The 22552-nt window shown below is 40.5% G+C and overlaps 1 protein-coding gene across 1 annotated transcript in view; it reads right to left on the bottom strand.

Moving 5' to 3' along the window:
- Positions 1 to 354: 354 nt before the first annotated feature.
- Positions 355 to 22552, bottom strand: part of CEP85L (centrosomal protein 85 like) — a 123117-nt gene continuing 100919 nt past the window's right edge. Inside the window, exons 6-13 of the mRNA XM_026065979.1 lie at positions 21799 to 21975; positions 16881 to 17033; positions 16445 to 16599; positions 13544 to 13661; positions 13171 to 13221; positions 6933 to 7040; positions 6321 to 6534; positions 355 to 4960 (exon numbers count right to left, since the gene is read on the bottom strand). Of these exons, the coding sequence (XP_025921764.1) occupies positions 4797 to 4960; positions 6321 to 6534; positions 6933 to 7040; positions 13171 to 13221; positions 13544 to 13661; positions 16445 to 16599; positions 16881 to 17033; positions 21799 to 21975 (1140 nt within the window). The 3' untranslated portion in view covers positions 355 to 4796. The remainder of the gene's footprint in view (positions 4961 to 6320; positions 6535 to 6932; positions 7041 to 13170; positions 13222 to 13543; positions 13662 to 16444; positions 16600 to 16880; positions 17034 to 21798; positions 21976 to 22552) is intronic.

The following is a 22552-nucleotide window of genomic DNA, read 5'->3' on the forward strand; positions in this document are numbered from 1 at the left end:
TGTTTTTGCTGCCTACACATTTCTCTTGTTAATCAACATCTGAGGTGGGCAATAGCATCCTCCTCCTAAAAAAGCAGTAGGGACTTTACAAGCAACTCTTTTCTAAAATCCTTTCATTACCTCAAGTAATACTTTTGCTACCAATGCCCTCTTTTTAAAGCAAAATTAATGCCAGAAAGAGAGCTTGGTCAGCTGATATTTAGATAGAATATAAACTGCACTGAAGGAAAGTTAGGGGTGCCTGCTAGGGGGGGCTTCTTTCACACTGCATTTCTTGTCTCCAGCCATTAGTCTAGCTTTGGTCCCTTCTGTTACATGCCAGGTATTGGACAAATGGAACAATGGAAAAGAAAATCAGTTTTATAAGAAAATTTATTTTTGCTCTGTGGATACAAATCCCAAACATCAACAAACAAATTCCAGTGGAAAAATACCAGTCATTAACAATGAAAACTTTTATTATTATTTAATAAATAGAACTTTGGCATTCAAAATTCTAGCTGTAAACCCTACTTTAAAAAAAATTACAAAAAGAGGCAAGAACAATAAGCCTAAAGCTGAGCCAGCCAGTGGCTCCTTTACTTTTTACAATGAACACATTTTGATTAAGTCATGACAACTCTATTTACATATGAGGTATTCTGAGCGGTTCAAAAATTGAACCCAATTTACAAACTACCAGTCTTTAGGGACTGATCCAGTACATATGTCAGCTGTGCTTTTAAAAGTTAGCTCCAAACACTCCTCCCCACTGAACTAATGATATACTGTAATTAATATACACAAAATCAACACACTATGATTTGAGTTTCCTGCTCACGCTTCATACTCAAAAAAGCTGCATACTACAACCAGCCTAACATCGAAAGTGTATACCTAGTACCTATTTTAAGTACTTATATTTCTAGATGTTATGCAAGAGTCCTTACTACAAAAGCCTATAAACAAAATATTGGCAGGCAAGAGGGAAACAAGGTGCAGCCATTGATATTCTAACAACTTATCTACAGTTCATAGGGAATATACACTTACTTCGGGCAAAAAAAGGCACAAAGGTATGCAGCTGTGGAATTAATATTGCTAATGAGCTACTGGAATAAACAATCTCTTTACATAATATCCATTGACTTCTTTTCAACCTAAGAATGCAGATTAATTCAAAAGATCTTTTCCCCACTCTTGACAGAACTTGTTATATCTGGGCTCTTCTGACTGATCGATCTCTAACTCCACCTGTGTAAGAACACTGATAAGGACAGGAAAACTGGAGAAAACTAAGCCCATGCTGGTACATGGCAGCATGCCAGCGCTGCCAGCACTAGGGCAGCAGGCGGTGGAGGAAGTGTTTTTTGTTCTTTCCTTGTGCTCCCACCCCGCAAGCAGTCAAGAAGAGCATCTGAAACAAAAGCAGCCAGTGAGGGCAAAGGAAGGAAAGAAACCTGAAGTGAAAAAGGATAAAATCACTTTGGCTCTTGCAATTACTGCATGACCATGGGCTGTTTTAAGATGTTGAAGTCTGAGTGGGTGGTTACAGCAATCTCAATAATTTCACAGAATTATCACACTATAAAGCTGCACAGCTGAGGCTAGGAACTTAAACCAAGTTTACACAATTGCGCTGCATTACTCCTATATAGCAAATACATAGCATCATCTATAGCTTGTCCAAAGACAGTTACTTTCTGAGTCTTTTTCAAAATACATTATTGAGTACAGTAGTTACTTACTGTAAGTATCTTCTAAAGGATTGTATAAATTCAATCTGAAACGATACAAAAAAATTCCTGTACAAATTTGCTGACAGACAGAACTGTACAGTATCCATTCATTAGCAGTTGCTTTTCAGCCCTTGAGATTGTCTAACAGCTACAGCAAAAAGTTGTCATGACTAAATCTAAGCAATTCCAATGTTAACATTCATTAATCAGCTGTGTATTAAATATGCTGAATGAGACCACACATACTACTTTTTAACCAATTAAACAATCATGCATATCCTAGACAAAGCTTATTCCATTTAGAGGCATCTGTAAACTGATGTATATATAGCAATTGCTACTACTACAATAGGCCAAATTTTAAGAAATCAAATAAAATACTGTATCACTGTATATATTCAGTTGGTAATCTGTATCTTTGGCTCATACATCCATCATTTACCTCCCTACTTTTAATATGACTTAGGCAGATAAACTCAGGGTGCTTTAAAATCAAGTGCTTTAAAGTCAACATAAATATTACAGATTCTGTAATAAAAATTTAAAAATGCAAGAAGATTGTAGCATTGCAATCCAAGTATTACAACTAAAATGGGACCTCTTTCCTGAGGGAATTTCAACTAATACTTAAAGAGCATAAAAAGCTCCTGAAGTGCTTTGCAAATATTAAATTACTAATCTCAACTCTGCTGTACAGTATCACCATTTGAGAGATGGGACAGTGGAGGCACACCAGTCAAATGACCAGCTTAATAATACAAAGTGACAGAAAGGGACTCAGAAAGTCTCCTGTTCCTTTCTAATCGCTCCATTAGACTCATTATTTCCACAAAATTTAGAAGAATGTGTTGCTTGGTAGTTTTTATAGATATAACACTTCCATCTAAGGAAATAATGTGYGGCTTAGGTACTTCCTCCCTCCCTAATACTTTTAGGTTACTATCTGAAATTCTATTGTTGAATTTCTGATACCAGACAAAGATGCCATAAACTGGGGCCTATTATTTCACTGCAGGGCCAAGAACAATGAACTACATCAAAGGAACTGGCTGTTAAAAAATATTGATGCTCCAGTTATAAAAGCCAGTACTGTTAGAGGCACAGGAAACGAGAAGAGTCTATTTGCACAAAGATCCTGGTTTTCTGTTTTGCACTAGTATGAAGGTATATCTTCAAAACTATAGAAAGAGCAGTGTTTAGACATCAAAAATAAATGGCCTCCTTTCTTCCTCTGAAGTGTAGACACTGGGCAACTTCACTTGAGATTTCATTTAGACATTCTTTTTAGTGCTTGCAAGGAGGTGGATCAGTCAGGTTAATCTACCTGAAAATACCATGAAGCAATAATATAGATAGTAACACTATTTTTCACAGATTAGTCCAGGTGTAGGTTCATGATAAAGAATATTGTCGAATAAATAAGTCCATATAGTTAAAAAAAACCAACATTTTTTAAATCACTAAAATATAAAACAACATTAACAGTAACTGTTTAACATAGAACAGAAAGTGAAAAATTGCCAAGTTAAACATTGGTAACTTTAGTCTATGTTGCTATATGCTTTTTTTCCTATTAGTTTAGATATCATCAGAAAATTGAAGATACTAACTCATTTGTTACAAGAATTTTACTCTCTGTTTACTTAGTCCTAACCGTTATGCTTTTTAACAGAGATTTCTGCTGTTACCAACACTACAGGGCAGCTGACCAACTGACTTCCACCTCAGCCACTCCAAACTTTCTTTAAATATCACATATAGTCAATGCTCATATTTTTTCTTAATAATGTGATTTAAGAGTGGTTTTGCTCTTTGTGGACTTTTGTTTCCTTCAGTAAAATACTATTTTACACCACACACAACTGTTCAGCTAACTTTCAGTACTGTTGCAGGAAGGTAGAGTGGTCAGTATTCCAGCTGTCCCACAGGAGTGAAATAGCACTGCCAAGTGACACTCACTGAATAAACTATGAAAATATGTTATCTTCTTTTTTTAAATGTAATCTCTTCCTACAAATATGGAGGAATTCAAAACTCCCAAACAATGTGGAAAATTTTGCAGTCTTCAGATAACTGAGTATTCAACACTGGCAAGCGGAAACATTCTGCTTTGAGCCCTGATTTTGCAAAGTGTCAAACACCCGTTTCGTAGCTCTAGTAAGAAATGGTTGAGGTTGCTCACCTCCTCCTCAGAGGCCTTCTGGGATAGAACCTTGCATATATAGACTAGCCACATTTTAAAACAGATATGAAGGAAGGAAAAAAAAAAAAAGAAGAAGAAAGCATGGTATGAACACTAAAATACAGCCTACTCTTTTTCTGATAGCCACATCCTATGCCACGATTTTCCTCCCAGCTTCTCTGGGTTTGTGACAGACTTCATACTTTTGAAACTTCTTAAAGCAATGCGGAGATTTAATAGTCCTAAATTTGATGAATTTCATGCACGTAAAGAAGTTAAAACTTGTTTTTGCTTCTGCTATTGGGAAAGCATGCTAGTGATCCATTACTGAAAATAACAGCTTTCCTCTGTCAAATTYTTTAGGTGATTTAAAGAGTAGTTACTTTTTGCAGTGCTCAGGAATTATTCCAATTGCAATTTCTAGAATGAAGTGCAGTCGCTGAAGCCTCTGGCTTCACCACATACAGCTCTAGGTCCTTTGACCCTTTTCTGCAATTTCAGAATACAGATGCTTCCTTCAGCAAAGGTTTGAATGGCAAGGACAGAGCAGTAGCAACATGGTGATTTTGACGCTCTCATTCCAGAAACCACGTGAAGTAATAAAATGAGTCCTAAAATGAGTCCTAATGAAGGAAACAAGTATCCAACTGAAACATTCTTCACAGCTTGCTCCTACATTCAGTAGTTTGGAGAAAGATTTCTTGTAGCTTGTACCACTCTGTTCAAACCATGATGCTCCCCTCCCCACCCAACTCCCAAGATTAAATATGCACAGTCCTCATAGATATGCATGTGCAGCTCTATTTGCAATCTTCCAATATGGCTCCTTAATAGAAATGAAAAGACCTGTGACACAGCAATGTTTAATAAGTCATTTGTTGCTAGATGAAACATTGTCATTGAGTAATGCAATTGTCCCCCATGTCCTGAGCGTAACGGTCCGACATTATAGTCCTTAATTCATCGATATCCTTGCGTAACTGACAGACATCCAAGAGCTTCTTCGAAAGAGTTTCTGTGCTGTGGTAGTTTTCATTCTCTTCAGCTGAGCAGCTCAGTGCTGTGAAAAACAAACCCCACAGTTAAAGCTTGCTCTAACAACTGTGCTCGGTGAATACGTAAACTGGTCAGCCCCTCTCAAAATGGCCGGGGGGGGGGGGAGATGACATTTTAATTTAATTACATCAAGACAAATTATGCTTCAGCATGATGAAAAAACAACAAAGTGTGGTACTGTGTGAACTGAAAGCCAGTTCAGAACCTATCATTGCTTCTCTGAAAGACAGGCTTTTCTGTTTGCACTAAAATCTAGGCTTGCCAGCAGCTTTCAACAACAGCGCTAAGATGAAGAAACTGGGCAGAACAACCAGGCTAGAGGTTTCGGTGCTCTCTAGCCCCTCAGAAAAGATGGGTAAGAGGATTCAGTAAATGAGGTCACGTAAGATTATGGAATAGTACTACAGATGTATTGCACTATTTGTCTTGCTGGTTGATGATGGTCTCAGGGACTCTGAGTGTCATATGCTGCACTCCCCAATACCATGGGGGTTACAGTGCAGACGAATACATGTGGTGTGTAGTAGCTTTGCTGCACAGGACAGTATACTTTCCCCTTTCTACTTTGCTGAAGGTCCAGTTCAGCAACAAGTTTATCTGATTAGTTCTAATTAACATCCAGAAAAAAATATGATGATATATTCAGGTCAAAAAAAAAAAAAGTAATTGTTTTGTATCTTGTTAAAAGAAGAAGAAAAAAAACCTTAACATAAACTCATTACACTGAAGTTTTGTCTGACTAGCTTTAGGATGTGCTCTTCATCTCCAGGTTAGTTTAACAGCTGAGCAAGTCCAAAAGACTAGATGTGCAATTAGCAGTACTGAAGATGGTGTTGCCTGCCAGTCAGGTTTATTTAATACATGCAGGCCCACACCCCAAACACACACCTACAGATGTTCACACTGCAGATGTACACTCTTTCCATCACTTGAGCCCAAAGGCTTTAAAACAAAAGTATACTTGAAGCATCTATATCAGGCTCGCTTATGAGTTTATAGGTCAGAATACACTTAGCAGAAAACATCCATTAGCCCTCAAGGTGACTGCAGTGTGTCTCAGGAGGGACAGACATCTGAGTATGCACCTTTCCTTTCTAACAGGGTGAGTATATCCACGACTGGGGCCATAGGAACAGTCAGCTGGCCACCTTCTGTCCTTGGAGCTGACCAGCACCTGTGTACTCTTACGTAATTAGTAGCCCAGTGTTCCCAGAGCGCTCCAGTACAGTTCCTGCACAACTGCTTCAGTTGCACAGCAAGGGGAAGACTGYGGCCTGTCCAGCTGGCAAGTCTGAGCACCACCTAGCTAAACTGTTATTCTATGTCAAAACACAATTAATCATGGCAATGACAGCATCACTTACATCTGATTCCCAGCAGTAAGGAAAGGTTGGGCTCCTTGCCCTGAGCTCTCTGGGTAAGAATACTGCACAGTGCTTTCAAGTCGTACAAACAGTGGGACATTTCCTTGAACAACTGGTCTGCTATGGGCATCTTCTCAGAGACTGGCTGCCTGGCCTGTTCCACCTGTCGTATCTGCTCCTTCAGGGAGGCATTCTCTTCCACCAATCTTTGGTTCTTCGTGAAAGAGACAGGAAAAAAGGGCAAGTTAATTTGCAACATACAGTGTAGCAAAAAGTTTTCTGTTTCAAACCACAAACAACATTAAATAAAATTAATTGTATTTATTATTTATTAAATACATAGCATCAATATTTCTCTAGACTCCAAAGCATGATAATTAACCAGCTTTTACCCAACAGTCTGTTCCATGGGACCACTGCTTACTGGCCTTGACACTAAAAATGCTCACTTTTTGAGGTAGAGATAGTATCTATTACATCTGCACAGCATCTAGCATGATGAAGTCTGTATTAAGCTCATAAAGCCCTTCCATGAGATATCATAATCATATTCTACAAGGTTTTTCCTTGCTGGTTTGGTTTGGGGTTGGGTTTTGAAAGGGTTTTACTTACTTCAAAGAGAGTTTTATTTAATCGCTCTATATTCTTTTCTTTTTCTTCAAGCTCATTTGTCATCTTCTGAACTGTCAGCTTTTCTTGCAAAAGCTTCTCTTGCATAGACTAAATCAAATGAAAACACAGGTAATGATTTTAAATTTTCATACTGTATGTTAGCACTGACAAAAAAATGCACTCTCAATAAATTTCTAAATTCTACTTATTTATTGTTATTGCATTACTTTCTCATTTGTTATCTTCCTACCATGTTCCACCTAGTAAGTATTCAGCTGGAGCAACAGCTAACATAACTACATGCTAACATAACTATTCTAAATATCGCCAAACCCTTTAACTTAGCAATATCAGTTTATAAACAAAAAAACTCATGCAAAACGTTACTCTAAAAAGGAATGCGTGAAGTCTAAAATAACCATGCAGTACTGTTTATTCTATTCACATAACTTCACTTGAAATAAGAAGAATATTAATGACAACTAAGCTACATTTGTGTAATCACTGAGTTACTAAGAATTAGTCAGAACAATAACTAAGAATTTTTTTGATCTCTATTTTCCTTGAATACTGTGGCAGGGGTTCCTACAACCTTTCACAACACAGAATTCACCTGGTGAATTTGCTACGCAACTGAGAAGAAAGTCCTTGACAGCTGATATCAGAGCAGTGACCTCCATTTAAAACCATTCACGCACAAGATCAATCACAATGCTTGGCATATCTCTACTGTGTTCAGCAACAACTGCAAGTAACTTATTTGTAGTTTACAGTACAATTTTAGTAGACAGAAAAATTATTCTCATCAGTAATAAAGTCAACAGAATGTTTCTAGGATTCTGTTGTACCTAAGTCTTGGAGCATTTCATGTTTGACTTCCAGACCAGTCTCAAGCAGCAATAAACCCAAACCCAGCAACACTGCAATCAGCTGCTGCCAATTCCCCTCTTCAAGTCTTCTTGTTGCAACTGACTGAACTACTCTGAAGTTTCTCCTTTAAGTTGTACAAAGCCCAGCTATAACATATTTTAACACCAGTTGCATCAGGTTTTGAAGTATCAGACAGCTCACCTGAGGCATATGCTCTGAGAGAATTACAGTGTTCATCAATTTATTACTTTGAATAACATATGAAACTGCTACATCTAAAATTTCACTATACTTAACTGTGTTCCAATGTGATTTAACTTGTATTTTACCTTTTAGTAAGATAAGGATAATCCTACTTCTCAAAGAGACGTGGAATCTATTAATTTATATACAGTGCTACAGCCTTAAAGCACTGAATTGCAATGGAGTTCGACTATTCCAGATTAAATGAATGAACCGTATTTTATTCTTATAGTAAATTTCTAATTTTCACCCACAGAGTCGAAGCTCAGAAGTCATTATATATTTCCACTAGGATTTTTGGCATGAACTCTGTGTGACTACAGTTTTATCTTTGTTGTCAAAAGCAGGCAGATTTATTTTGCTGCTTGGCTTTTATATCAGTATATATGCCTTTCAAGGTCATTTGGCAAAATTCAGAAAAAGGAATATTCAACCTACTTAATCTGAATACTAGTAACAATGAACACTGATTACATAAACTCCTGATGCTTTATACCACAAATCTTTTCAATTTTCATGAAGAAATAACAAAAAAATCCTCTTTTGTTGTTAATAGTATCACTCAGAAATCTGATGCTGTGCTACTACAGTACATGAAGTGTCCTCCACATCCCTAACTCAGCAGCACATTAATATGTAAAATCTGTTACCCAATTTCAATTATAAGATGTAAATCCAATCTTATCTTGCTCAAAATACAGCTAGAGCATTGGTAACAAAGCTGCGTGCTTTAGCACAGTTCTGATTCTAACCCTCCATACAGTGGAACTAGAGATCGTGACAGAGAGGAGGAGAAAGAGCATTTCACAAACCAGCGGAGTTCACTTTACAGAATAACTTTGTCTGGGAAGAATATTTTTCTTGAATCTCTGCAGGTAAAAGCCTAGAGATTGATCTTCCAAAGCTGAAAACTCTCTTACAGGGAAATCTATATAGTGGTTTAAATAAAATGCTATTGAAAGGTCAAGTCACTCTTTAGCATAAGATATGCTTAAATTGCTGCATTCTCATTCTGCAGCTTCATTCAAGGGGGGGGGGGGCAGTGCGCGCACATGTGAGTACATGTGTCCACACACACAGAAAAATTATATCAAGCTCACCACTTGATAGAACGACAGCAAACTGTGCAAAACTTAGCTAGTTTGGGGGTCTTAAGAAAACAAGTAAGCTTTGGTTAAAAAAAGCGCCAAACTTCCTATTATGTGAACTATTCCTTAACTGTATGAAAAATGGAATTTTCAGGGCACTAATACTGTGAATTGTAGAGCATAGGGAGACTATGCCTATATGTACATCTGCCTTATACCATATACATACCTTCCTCTACACTCTGTAGGCCAAGTATTTGACTTGCCAGCTATAAGAATCACTAGTGCTGACAAGAAGGCTGACAGTATTGAGAAGGAAGGTAGGGCAAATACTAAGTGGAATTATTAATGGCCTGGGCACACATTGGAGGTGTGAAGCCTTGACAAACAATTTCCTAACATACTCATCTCAACACTACAAAAGCAGCAAAAAAGTCAGTATTTTTTCATACCCCTTTGCAAAATTGGAAAACAAAGGCGTTAAAATTTAGACACTTAATTTGGATCAAAAGCTTTATTTTTATCTAAGTAATAAAAATTACTGGGTAGAATTCAGAAACGACTACTTGTTTTTAAGCTATTTTCATGCACTTGACACATCTCTCAGCTCACCCACACCAAACACCTAGAAAGGAAGTGTCGAGATAAGCTGCATCCTAAAGATAAGCTGCAGCAGAGAACACAACTTCGTACTGGGGTGGGGGGAAGGAAGAACACGGGCTCTGCTCTATGTCAAAGGAAACCTCCTGTGCCAGAAGAAGGGAGGAAACAGCTCTGCTTGATGCACTTCCTTTGTAGTGCTTGCAGATGAGTATGATCTGCAGTGATGTTGAATAGTCTTTTTTAAATTTTTCTTAAACAGTGTCTTCTGGAAAAAAAAAAAAAAAAAAAGGTCATACTGGGTCAGACTGAAAGTCCATCTAGCTCAGTATCCCCTGGCCGTGGTAACGGCCAAAAAGAAAACGTTTAGGGAGGAAGAGGAGAACAGATCCCCAAAATACCCTCCCAGCTTCCACGTATCTTCAAATGTTAATARCCCTTCATGCATTCCCCTTCATGAAGAAGTCCAGTGACATCCTGAGCCTCAGTTATGATAAACGCATTACTGCTACCAGTACCAGGTACATGTTTTATATTTGCGTCAATACCAGACATTAAAGGTTTGACTGTGCAGTCCTCCTTAGGGTGAGTAGGTGGCGGGGAAGACAGGTTTAGAAGTGTTACCTTCCCCAGAATTACTTTTGTCACTAAATTTACACTGCTGTGCTGATTATTCCAAAAACATCCTCTAGAATATTCCAAATAGGTACATACTCAGCTCATGAGTATCATCACTTAACAGTAACTACTGAAAGTGGAAACCAATGTTTACTTCTAAAAGATATATCTATCTATGCTACCCTAATCTTATGCTACCCTAAACTTAAAACTCAGAAGCAGCACGTATGCTTACCAGCTTGGTTGAGCCCATAGTGCTATGATTTTCCAGGGCTCAAAGAGCTCTTCAGTTCATCCTTATTTTTTCCCTTTTGCTTTCTAAAGTTACAATTTGGTGGCATTATTCCCAGTCCTGGCACAATTTGGGTTTATTGTGACTGATGGGATTGACGGATGGACTTTGAGTAACACAGGCACCATACGATCTGACTTTCTTCTCCTATCTGTTTTGTATAAAAATGTTAATTTTGTGATATCTAAATTACTCATGTAAATATGGATTTTGTAAAAGCCAATTCCATTTATAATTTTCCTTTTTCTGAAGATGTGCTCATATGCATTACATCTTTTCAAAACCAACTAGAATCTTAACCCCTCACACTTGGGAAAACAAACCAACCAAGTAAAACCATACAACATATCAAGGAAGATCAAAATCACTCCGTCATGCTTTTAAGCAAACAGAAACTAGCACTGCTCAATACAGTGCTGTTTGAAGCAAAATTTGTTTCCAGGATGCAAGCTGGAAACAATGACTGGCAATACATTCTAAAGCATAACTGCAAAATGTGGCTGAAGAGATGGAGTGAAGTAAGATCATCTGAGCTGAAGATAAATTGTATCTCCCTCCTGATGAAGGCTATCAGTTTTCAATGAACTAATTTTCAATGCTTGTTCGAGGAATACAATGGGGAAGGAAATCAAGGATACGAAGAAACTGTGATGGTCTACAACTAATTTGAGGGCTAACACCATATTCAAATCTTATTTTTTGACCTTAAACAAAATACATCAAAATGGGAAAGGTAAGAGAAAGTCCTGGAGAACAGAACACCACTCCATGAAAAGTCTGTCACTCCTCTCCTACTTGGCATTTCCCAGTATCAGTCCCCTAAAGTCATTTCAGAGTCTAAGCACCAAAACAGCTGTCTGTATAAACGCACACAAAATTGACTAACGTTTTAAAAAACCTCAAAATAAATTTGATGGAGAGCAAGAGATCAGGAAGTTAAGGAAAATTTAGGATGGGGGAGATGCATGTAGGCAAGCTGTGTATATTTTGACAAAATAATCTTAACTATGGAGACAGAAAGAGAACCTGAGAAAGGTTATGGAGTTCAATTTGATACTTTTTTTTTGGAATTATTAAAGATATAGAACTACATTTGCTTGAGTCATAGGCGAATTTTTCATGAAAACATCTCAATTTGATAAATTTTGCTGCCTTCAAAACTAGAGAAGGTTAAATGACTGATTTTGCTTTTCAGATAACAGATGCACATTACATTGCAAACTAAATTCCCTACTGCTTCTCTACTGATGTATTTAAYACAAGGTGGTTTAATTAAGCAATAATATGGTTGTTGCAGGTACCAGGCTTCTTTTCAACACCAGTTGTTTACCTGCATGTTAGAAAAAGGAAGCGCTCAGATGATGAAAGAAGACTTACTTTCCATGCTTATAAACAAGCAGATTTAGTTCCAGTATGCAAAGTGGAAGTAAGAACGTATATTTGCTAAGAACGTGTTACACAAGCAGTTCTGTATCTCTTATTATTTGGATTCTAGCTCCAGAGAGCACTCCCTTCCCACTGCAGAAGGGGCAGGCATTGAGCTGACTGGTTTACTACCATTTTGCTGTTCGCCCAAGCCTACAGCACATACAGCCAAAGTAGAAGCACCCTCTTCACCCTCAAGGCACAACCCTGTAACTTCAATTTTGCTGGAGGACACAGAAGCAAGAAACGTGGAGACAAATGCTAATCTAGTAGAAGAATGCAGAAACTAAAGTTTATCATATCTGACTTGAATAATCGCTGAAAATAAGTGTTCTACAATTGCTATTTTTTTCAAATGCTCAGCTTTTGCCAGGACAAGAGATACCTTCTTCCCTACAACCTGTATAACATTTCCTTTTCTCCACAACAAACACTGGTCACTAAGTACCTGCCAAGGATCAGGAGCTTGATGCGTTAATACAATCCACAGAGCTGCTACTGACTCCTAGTAACCTCTGCTGCCTTGAGAAATCCTTGGCTCCAAGCTAGGTACCCAAGACCCACCAAGAGAGTTAAGGTACCTAAATGAGTGACTGTCAGAAACCAGCAGAACAGGGACCTGCCTGAACTGTGTGAGATGTGAAGTGGTGTGGTTTAGAAWGGCATCTGGGTCTGCTAGGGACCTCAGTAGTGAAACTTCTGATCAATGTCATTTTGGTACTCTGGATAAGCATCTGAACCCCAGTGTTTGATGGGAGACTTGACCGTTATTTAAAGAGGCAATTCTCAGACTTGAAACAGGCAGCCCTGGTATGACATCCACTGGACCAGCAGAGTAAGGATGCTACATAACAATAGTTTTCCACTTTATTCTTAGTATCTGCAAAGTGCTAAGTGCTAAACCACACCAATGTCAATAATAAATACTATCTGAACCTGCAGGAAAATGCAAGTCAACTACAGGCCATAAGATTAAGTTCTTGGCATTTTTATCTTTGCTTCCTATTTGGGCAGATAAAAGGATGTAATTCAATTCTAATAATGTCATCTTTATGAACTAGGAATTGACAGAGTAAGTACCAAAATATATGCTCTTCCTTACCTGCAAGTCTAAAATCAGTGCAGCTATCTGATTTTGTTGATTGTCTATGACCTGGAAAATAAAATTGAGTAATTTAAAAGGCTTGAATCTCTTCAGCTGCCTTTTTAAATCAACTTATAGATGTGTAGCCATAGGTTTCAAATGGCCAATCTTTGAAAATGTAAGTGACAAGAGAGAGTTTAATTCTCACATAACTGGAAATTCATGGAAAATAAATGCACAGACCAGAAACAGATAGGTATTCAAAAGAAATCCGGATTAACAACAAATGTAAAATTCCTTAGTGAGACAGTTATTTTTAAAATAAAAAATAAAATAAGAAATGTAGGACTCAAGGTTAAAGATGCCACCAAAAGTTAGCTTGCAGACTAACCTTACTGGCTTTCTCATTCTTTTCTTTGAGACATTCATTCTCACTCTGAAGCTGTTTGGTGTCCAACATGGGAAGGCGAATACCATCTTCCAAGCATTTTTCTACTTTCTGCTGCAAGCTGTTCAGCACAAGAGAAAGAATTAAGTGTACTGACAGAAACCAAAAGGGCAGCGTGTTCTAGTGAGAAATTAGAAATTTGCACCATCTTCCAAGCGGCACTGTAAAACTGTACAAAACAGAATCCAGCCTTATGAATTAGCAAACCAACAGTGGATGAGTGATGCAAAACCCTATACTGATGGTCTGCATTAGGTTATGTGATAAAAAGCTCACCTGCGCACACCCACAGGTGAGCCCAAAGGAGTAATGGCAGGTAGGGGCACCCCAATCATACCCTGCCCCAGCTACCCCCAGGCCCATCACAGGAGCTGCTCAGCCCATAAAAGGCCCCTCTTCATACACATGCGGGAGCTCAGAGAGACACTGGCAGGTCGGGAAGCCCCAGTAACAACCAGTCAGAGACACAGTCCCCTGTCCAGGCTCCTCCAGGGCTACCCCAGCCCCCAGGCCAGAAGTGAAACCCAACACCATGGGTCAAAAGGAGCTGCCTCCCCTGAGCCCCCTGCACACTGTGGGGAGGGTCACTGTCTCAGGTCATGGGACACATTGGGGGATGCAGGGGAAGAGCATTTTGGGACTGCACAAGACTTATTATGGGATGTTTCAGGGAAGAAACAAAGGTGGAGAAAGGGAGGGATCACGGTGGGTTTGGGAAGAAAAAACATGGGAAAACAGGATATGTGGATAAAAAGGGCTGGTTGTGTGTAAACAGGGCCGGTCAGTATGTTTGTCTGGCCATACCCAGTGCCTAATTAGYGCAGTCTGGCCTATCTTCTTATCCTTATTCTCCTTTTCTACCTATTTTCCTGAGTGAGGGACTCTCTGTTCTGTGTGTGTGGAGGTCTGAGTGCCAGCAACTGGAGCCAGACCACAGCTCCCAGGGGCCCATGTGTCTGTGGGGCAGCAACTGGAGAGACCAGAGTGACCAAAATTAAGCACCAGCAACTGGAATGGCACCACGGGTGAGAGTGTCCCAAGTCTGCGGTGTCAGCAACTGCAGCAAGTGAGGGATGCGAGTGAGGGTGCGATCGCTAATGAACATCAAGCTGGACCATCTGGTGGGTAGGTGAAGTGACCTGGGAGCCAGGGGTGTGTGGGGGTCTCAGGGCGACACCATGGGGGCAGTTGGCCACCAGAGGGACTAGGGAGTCCCAGCCAACTGCCAGGGAGCCAGTGCAGGTTGGGGGTCAACTGAGACCCGCTTGTACGTGTGCATGTGTGCTTTTGTGTGGTCTATACCAGCAACTGGAGTGGAGCTGCAGGCCTCAGGGCTCACAAGCACAGGGATGAGCTACTGGGTGGACCGAGTATCTCAGCCCAGCTGCTGGATGGATCCACGTTGTACCTACGTGTATATATATAAATATATAAGTATGTTCCACTAACAGACCTTCTGTCTGATCAACCAGAGAGGAGAACAGGGTGAAATTGTTGTTGCTGTTTGTGTTTGAGAGTGCTGTGTGTGGCTGGCCATGTTGATCAGTGTGGCTGGCCACATACATATGTACGTATGTGCTGTACACGTGTGTTTGTGTGCACAGGTGTACCTACCGGGAATACATGCTCAGCCTTGCTACTGTCTGGACCTGGGGACACAGAGCTGCAGCAGCCTCACTGCTATCAGGTTACTGAATGCGCAAGCCCTAACCATGTATCCTTCATGCCCTCTGGGACTGGCTTGTCATAAAGCCACATATATGCCACATATGGGAGCATAAAGCCACTTCTGCCAGCTGCTTCCATATGAGGCCATGACCTTCAGACCCTCTGTAGCTCAGTTTAAGCTCCTAGGTGTAGCTAGAGCTTTTGCCTGCTCACCTTCTCTCAAAAAGAAAATACATTTTATTAGTGTTAATCCTGTTGTCTAATTTAGAAACCAGAGGCCACTTCAACTATTTGCAGGCCTTCAGAAAAGACGAAATGATCCCTCTAGATTACGGAGGCATGAAGAAAAAGGCCTTTCACTTGTAAGATGGAAACAATGCGTCCAATGACTTGGCTGGCAAGGTGTCCCAAGCAGCTAGCCTTTCATCATGGAAACACTTTCAGACTGCTATGGCATGCACATTTACGCAACTGAGGGACACTGAACTGTAGCAACAGCCCCATAAATTATTAAAAGTGATTTCCCCCCTGCTCTTTTTTTTTTTTTTTTAATAAGCCTTTAAGTAGTTCCTATGATTTAACATATACCATAGTAATAATGTCTCAATATCTCACCTGGAATCTTTTCATGGACATCTGTCCCATTTGTTTTTTTATAGTTATTCAAGTTCAATGACAGCACACCAGCTGCAGTTAAATCTCCCTGTAAACATCCCCCAGCCTCAGTGAAAAGGTAAGAAACAGCCACAATTTATCTTTGACCCTTCCTTGATTTCCCCTTCAGCTGATATCCAGGGAGCTTTTCTACAGCTCGTGATAGGATTAGTTACTAAACAGGAACACTGACAGCTTCTATACAGTGCTGCTTTGCTGCACATGTTTATTCCATCCTCTCCCTGGCAGTAGTCTGTGATGCCATTGCAGCATTCTTTAAAAAAAAAGATAGCAGACTTTTCTCTGTGGCACTACTTGCAACTTGATACAAATGGCACTTTGTTGGATTTTCTATTGCATTACCCTGTCATTTTGCACAGTAATATTATTTATGCCATGAAAAATCATTAGCACTGTAATAGATTAAGACTGAAAAAAAAAAAAAAAAAAAAAAAGTGAGGTCTTGACATTAGCCGGGAAAACACATCCATCTCAGTACACAGTTCAAGCCGCTGTTCATACCTCTGCACTGTTGTGACCAGCTCTTTTTCTTTTTTCTTCTGACACATCAGTTGCAATTCTCTGTCTCTGCACTGTGATCGGGCCTCTCCAAGCTTCTTTTCTAACTCAGTCAGAGTTTCTTGGAGTTGCTTGTTCTTCTCTTCTAGAATTTGCAGCTAACACAGATTATATTAGTCAGACACAATGTCACATTAATAGAAGGGATTGTGGCAGGCCACAGCCTTGCAGTTACCTTCTGCATAATCTTAGGCCCTCTTCACCTATCTGTGTATGATTATCCCTAATATAGCTACAGTGCTTTTTAAAACATTCAGATATTTCTCCTCCTAAACAGATGAGAAAAGTTATGCATATTGAAACAGTAAAACATTTGGCAGCAGACATTACAGAACTTACATGTATATTTAAAATGTAAAACCAACTCTTTCTACCTTACCTGTTTAGTCTGGCGTTCTATATCATCCAGCGTTGGCAGGTCAGCCAGGTATTTTTCTAAGGTTTCAATTCGTCTCTGTTTTTCTTTGTTTTGCTCAGAGTCCTTCTGGCATTTCTTTTTTAGGCTATTAATATATCGGTCCCTAGTTTTAAGCTAAAAGAAAGGAAGAATACATATTTTATGATTGCAATAGAAAATAAACCTGCTTTGCAACCAGAGGCTGGTCACTCTACAGGAATTGTACTCACAGCTACATGTAAGGGTTGGTTACTGCAGAAAATAAAACCAAAGAATGATTCATTCTGCTTCATCCTGACAGCTCCAAGACACAGACCCACGCTTGACCATTGGTTAGTCTCAAACCACAGTTGCTTCATCTCTGCTTAGAGCACATCATGTGCCTTGGGAACTGAAAGTATGCTAATTCAATGCTTAAAATATATATAATTCTTCAACAGTGTGGGTGTTCACGTGCAACAAATGATCAGGAAATATTTTAGTCCTCCCTCTTCCCCTGGCCTAAACAACAACATAAAAACACAGAACCCCAGGAACTTCACCCAACAAGAACTGCAGACAAAAATCTGACCTTGATGCCATCTGACAATTACATCAGAGGACGTCAGAATGGAATAGCTGCTTTCCTAAAGCAGCTTTTCTACAAGCATCCTAATTGTGCATCAGCTTGCAAAAGAGTTTTTTTATATTATGTTATGATCCTATAATAACCACTCACAAAACACATACTTGCATCCCTGCTATTTACTTGCTTTATTACCTAGGACTAAGAAAGGGGAAGGGAGGCAGGAAAGAGTATTTTCCAATAAGGATCTGATTTAATGGAAAACTGTATCTCTGTTTCTTCAACCAATGTGTAATAATTCACAGATAACAAACACTTGTCACTAGAGTAAATGTGAAATGTATTTTTATTTTGGTTGCTGGAGATGTGCATCTTACTGAGAAATGAATGTGTGACACTGCCAATGTCAGAGCTAGTGATGGAGATTACAGAAAAGTTTAAAATGATAATATCTGAAACAGTTTTCCAGAAACAGCCTTCTAAATAGGCCAGAAAACTTAGGACTGGCAAAACGCTGGAAATCTTTACATCTTCTCTTTTATTAGGACCTCAAAACTGAACACAGCCTTCAGGCAGCTCTAAAATCTTTCTGATTAGACAAAGCTCAACTAAAGTCCACATTCACTAAGGCAGACTTACAATTTAGCCTTGATATTTTGCCATAATATATCCTTCAGTAGCATTTACTCCCCCCCCCACCAAAAGTCTTAAGATAACAATATTAAAAGACACACACATAAGCCAGTGTTACAGTGCAAGAATTCCCAGGAGTCGGACCCTTAYGCTACTTGAATCCCTCCCCTTTGTTTCTCACGCATTACTGAGGAGGGCAAGTGAGGCTGCTAGAATACCCCCCGTACTTCCGGGACACAGACTGCACTGTTTCCAGATCTCTTTTTCTTCTCTTGCATACATACCCTGAAGGTCCTCTCCTGCAGTCAGACTCTGCAACTTCTCTCCTTCTATTAGCTACAACGTTTGCCTTCGGATTCCTCCCTTCCTCTCAAAATCCCCTGCATCACCCCTGTTCTCTTTCTACCCTCTCCCTCCATACACACACACCCACACACCAAAAATGTTTGTTCTTTCATTCCTGCTCACTCTACTGAGAGGAACGAAAGCTTTGGGTTTTGTTTTTTTCCCCCCTGTCCATACACACTGCTGATGACTTTGTCAGGGCAGGAATAAAATAGGAAAGCGCTCACCTCCCAGCAATTGAATATTAAAAGCAAGGCCACAGAAATCGTAGGGGAGAACACTGCTACAGGCAATCAGTGGTACCTTACAGAAGTCCCTCATAATTATCCATAGCAGAGAGAGAATGAGGAGCCAGCAGTGTGCATGTGTCTGAACCAAATCATTTCCAGCCCAGTAGTCAAATTCTCAAATGAAATGCCCCAGAGCTAAACAAGGGCTGCAAAATCTGGAGAGGCCAAGAGGCACACGCATACCTGGCACAGGGAGAAGGAGGAACCCAGGCGCTCATGACAAAGGACACCGATAGAGGGTACTGCAATATCTACCTTAGCAGGCTCCCTCAGCTAGGAAGCCACAAGGAGCTACCAATGTTCCCAGTCAGCCATAAGAAAACATCTTTTTCAGACCCGCATTCAGACCAGAAGCCTAATTAAATTGCAATAACCTCAACCCTACACTGACTACACAAGGAGCCTCGGAAAAAACCTTCTCATTCAGGCACCTGTACTATTCATAAGGTGGTATGAAAACTGCCCTGGGTGGTATGTCTGCATGGGGCAAAGACAGGTACGATGTCAGCAGTGAGCACAGAGCACCTCTATCTCTGCTGGCCCTGCAGTTTCTGAAAAGGAAAGCATCACGTTCATCTACCTTAATGTTAGAAACTACACAGCACTTCAGACCAAGAGGCTCTCTAGGCCAGTATCTTGTCTCCAGCAGTGTCCATAAACAGATGCCTACAGTGGTGAAAGAACAGGGAAAGCGTATTTTCCCAGACTCCAGTTGTTTTCAACTTGGGGACTACCCTGAGACAGGTCTGATTTCTGTGTGCTTAGAATGACCGAGCACTTCCAAGAACTTGCTCCCTCTTCCCTTAAGCCCCCTATACTCTCAGCATTCACCCCAGCCTTTAAAAGACATTTTACAGGTTTGCAACCCTTCACATAAAGAATCGGCATTAGCTCCTTTTGCTAGTTATGTATATGGCTCCTACAAGCTTCACTTGATGTTCACTTGTTCTTGTTCACTGGGAGACGCAGGGAACAGCTGATCACCCTCCACCCCTCCCCTGCCCCTTCTGATTCTGCAGAGTGCCCTCACACTCCCCTTAATTAAGTCACTTCTTCTCCAGTGTAAAGACTTAACCATTCCTCCTGCAATTTTCTGAAGGATATCTGTCTTGTTGCCCTTCTCTGAACCTTTCCCAGTTCCACTACATCCTGTTTTTGAGATGAGGGAGCTCTCACCACTGACGGCCAATGAAACAGGAAAGTCTTCATGTTTTCTTTCTTCCCACCTGCACTGGAATAGTCATAGCTTGTCCCTTATTGTCAAAAAGTTATCGTCTGCACATTATATTTAAATGCTGCATGTTAAAAACTCCAATATAGGAAACGACAACATTGTTTGCAAGAGTGGGGCAGCCAGAGAATTAAAAATTTATGTCAGCAACCTTCACCCGAACTTGTGTTCTTTTAGGCAGGCTCTTGCAAGCAAAGCTCACCTGACTGCCAATTTGCTTCAACTTTCTAGCATTTCCCACTCCCATTTCCCTAGCCAAACCTGGCTTTGGGCTGAAAAACCTTGTCCTCTTCAAATGGACAGGCATTCACCTGCAAATAACGCCTGCACAGCTATCAGCAACAATCCCTTTGATCAGTACAGAAATAGTATCTTTTGTCCCCTAGCATCAGTCACTACCCAGGGACACCATGTCCTTTTGGCTTTAGGCTGATCTCCCTGTCAGCACAGTGGAGAGATTCCAGAGACGGCCGTGCCCGGGCTCACCACCCACCACTGCTCAGGTCCCCAGCCTGCTGCATCCCTCGGGAGCATGGCACATGCCCTTCCTCCCTCTGCAGCGTTTCCTCAAACACAAGGGTACTAATCCGACTACAAAAATGCATGTTCTCCCTCCCTGCCCCCTCTCTCCTGGAGAGGCTCCTGTTCAGGGCATGGGAGGGATGGAGGTTGAGGAGTGAAGCCGGACCACCCAATGAATCAGTCTCCTGACTACAGACCATCCAGCCAACGTGCTCACTGCTACATAGGTCCTCACCAGTGCCACCGCTCACACCAGCAGTTCCTACAGAGTGAGGGACATAAGCATTAAAAGCTCACACAGGAGGAAGCAGCAGCAGCATTCAATGTCTTGGCATTTCTTCTGCCCATCCTGACTGCTGCCTTTAGTGAAAGACAGACTGCAGGGTTCAGAGGGAAGGGGAAGGCAGAATTTATGAGATGAACTATACCTTCTTCTTTAGCTTCCCACCTGTCACTTAACTGTATCATACTGAAACGGCATGACTCAGTGCCACCTGTAGGCAGGAGACTGAGGTAGATGATGCACCATCCTCTCCTCCTGCTCCTACCACTTGAATCTGCATTAAGGTAAATCTAAGTCCAGCAGCAGGGCCCAGTGATCAAGAAGGTAACAGCAGTGAGGTCTCCCTAAACCTTAGGGACCACTGCCCAACTGTGTGTTCTCGCTTGCTAGAAATGACGGCTGTCAAGACATTCAAAACTACCTTGGGTATTGCTTCAGCTCCTAAAGAAGCTCCTTGTCAAGACAGTTCAAGTACACAGCCATCTAAGACCCTTCCCCTATCCCAGACTAAATTCCACTTTGTACATCCTAGAAAAGCTACAAGATAATCTCACCTGCTGAGCAGCCACGTTCAGTCTGTTAGATGCAACCCAGAGCACAAGGCCTGCATCTACCATGCTAAAAATACAGATTCCACTTTCACACCTTTCCTATTTTTTTAATGCTACTTCATTTACTGTAACGAACACTTCTGACTATACAAATTTTTAGACTTGGAGTTGAGCAACTTTTCTTGAAAACAAGTTTAACTGATACATGATTAAAATTGTCAGCATCACGTCTGAAACATGTATATAGACCATCATTTCTTCTGGTCAGTATCACATTTTAGGATGCATTCACTACAAATTCAGATTTATCTGCTGCAACACCTACTACCAGTAACTACCAATTTTTCCATCACATATAAAGCTTAGCTACATTTCAAAAATGTGTCAGCAACCCATACATAGTAAGTTGCTTTCTAGCAAACAAAACATCTGCTGCTGTAACAGCATCAAAAGGAAATTTGAAACATGAAAGACACTTACTTTCTCTTCCATCTTCTTTTTATCCTCACTAGATTTGTTTGAAATTTGCTTAAGAAATTCACTGAGTTGTAATTCCTTATTCTCAGCTGCTGCAATCTTTCGCTCAAGCTCCTCAAGGTGCGATGTTGATCTTTCTGAAAACTGAGGTTGCAATGATGTGCTCTCATACTGTGGTTGCTTATGAAAAAAGAAATAAAATAATCATACAAGTGAACACACAAATACCACTGTCTACTTCAGTAACACAGCAGAAAGCATTTTTTCCACTGTCAGGAAGGGTGGGGGTTGATTTTCAAACACTAAAACATGTGGCAACAGCATGTATTTCAGGAGTCTTTATTATTCGGAGCAAAAAAGAGGCTGGACATCTTCACATTCACAATATATACAAACGAACATTGTGGGGCTATCTCCCACTCAGATTAACGGGAGCAGGGAGGTGTCTTCAAAAGAGGGGAAAAAAAAGGGGTGGGGGTGGGCAAACAAGGAAGAACCGTTTCCAAAACAAATCACTGCCACTGCATTAACATACCATCCCATAAAAAGAAAACCACTCTGCAAAACGACTATGGATATACTGAAACAGGAGATGCTTGAATCTCACAGATCATTCTAAAGCAGAGTGTTAACACTAGTCAAAATTTAGAGCTACCACTGAGGTGCAGAAGGGTGCAGTGAGTAGCCTGAGACCACACAGTGGTAAAACTCCAGGCAGAAGGCAGGTGGCCTCCTGCCTTCTCTGTCCTGCCTACCA

This window comes from Apteryx rowi, unplaced genomic scaffold (assembly GCF_003343035.1).
Source record: "Apteryx rowi isolate R43461 unplaced genomic scaffold, aptRow1 scaffold_235, whole genome shotgun sequence".
NCBI classification, from domain to species: domain Eukaryota; kingdom Metazoa; phylum Chordata; class Aves; order Apterygiformes; family Apterygidae; genus Apteryx; species Apteryx rowi.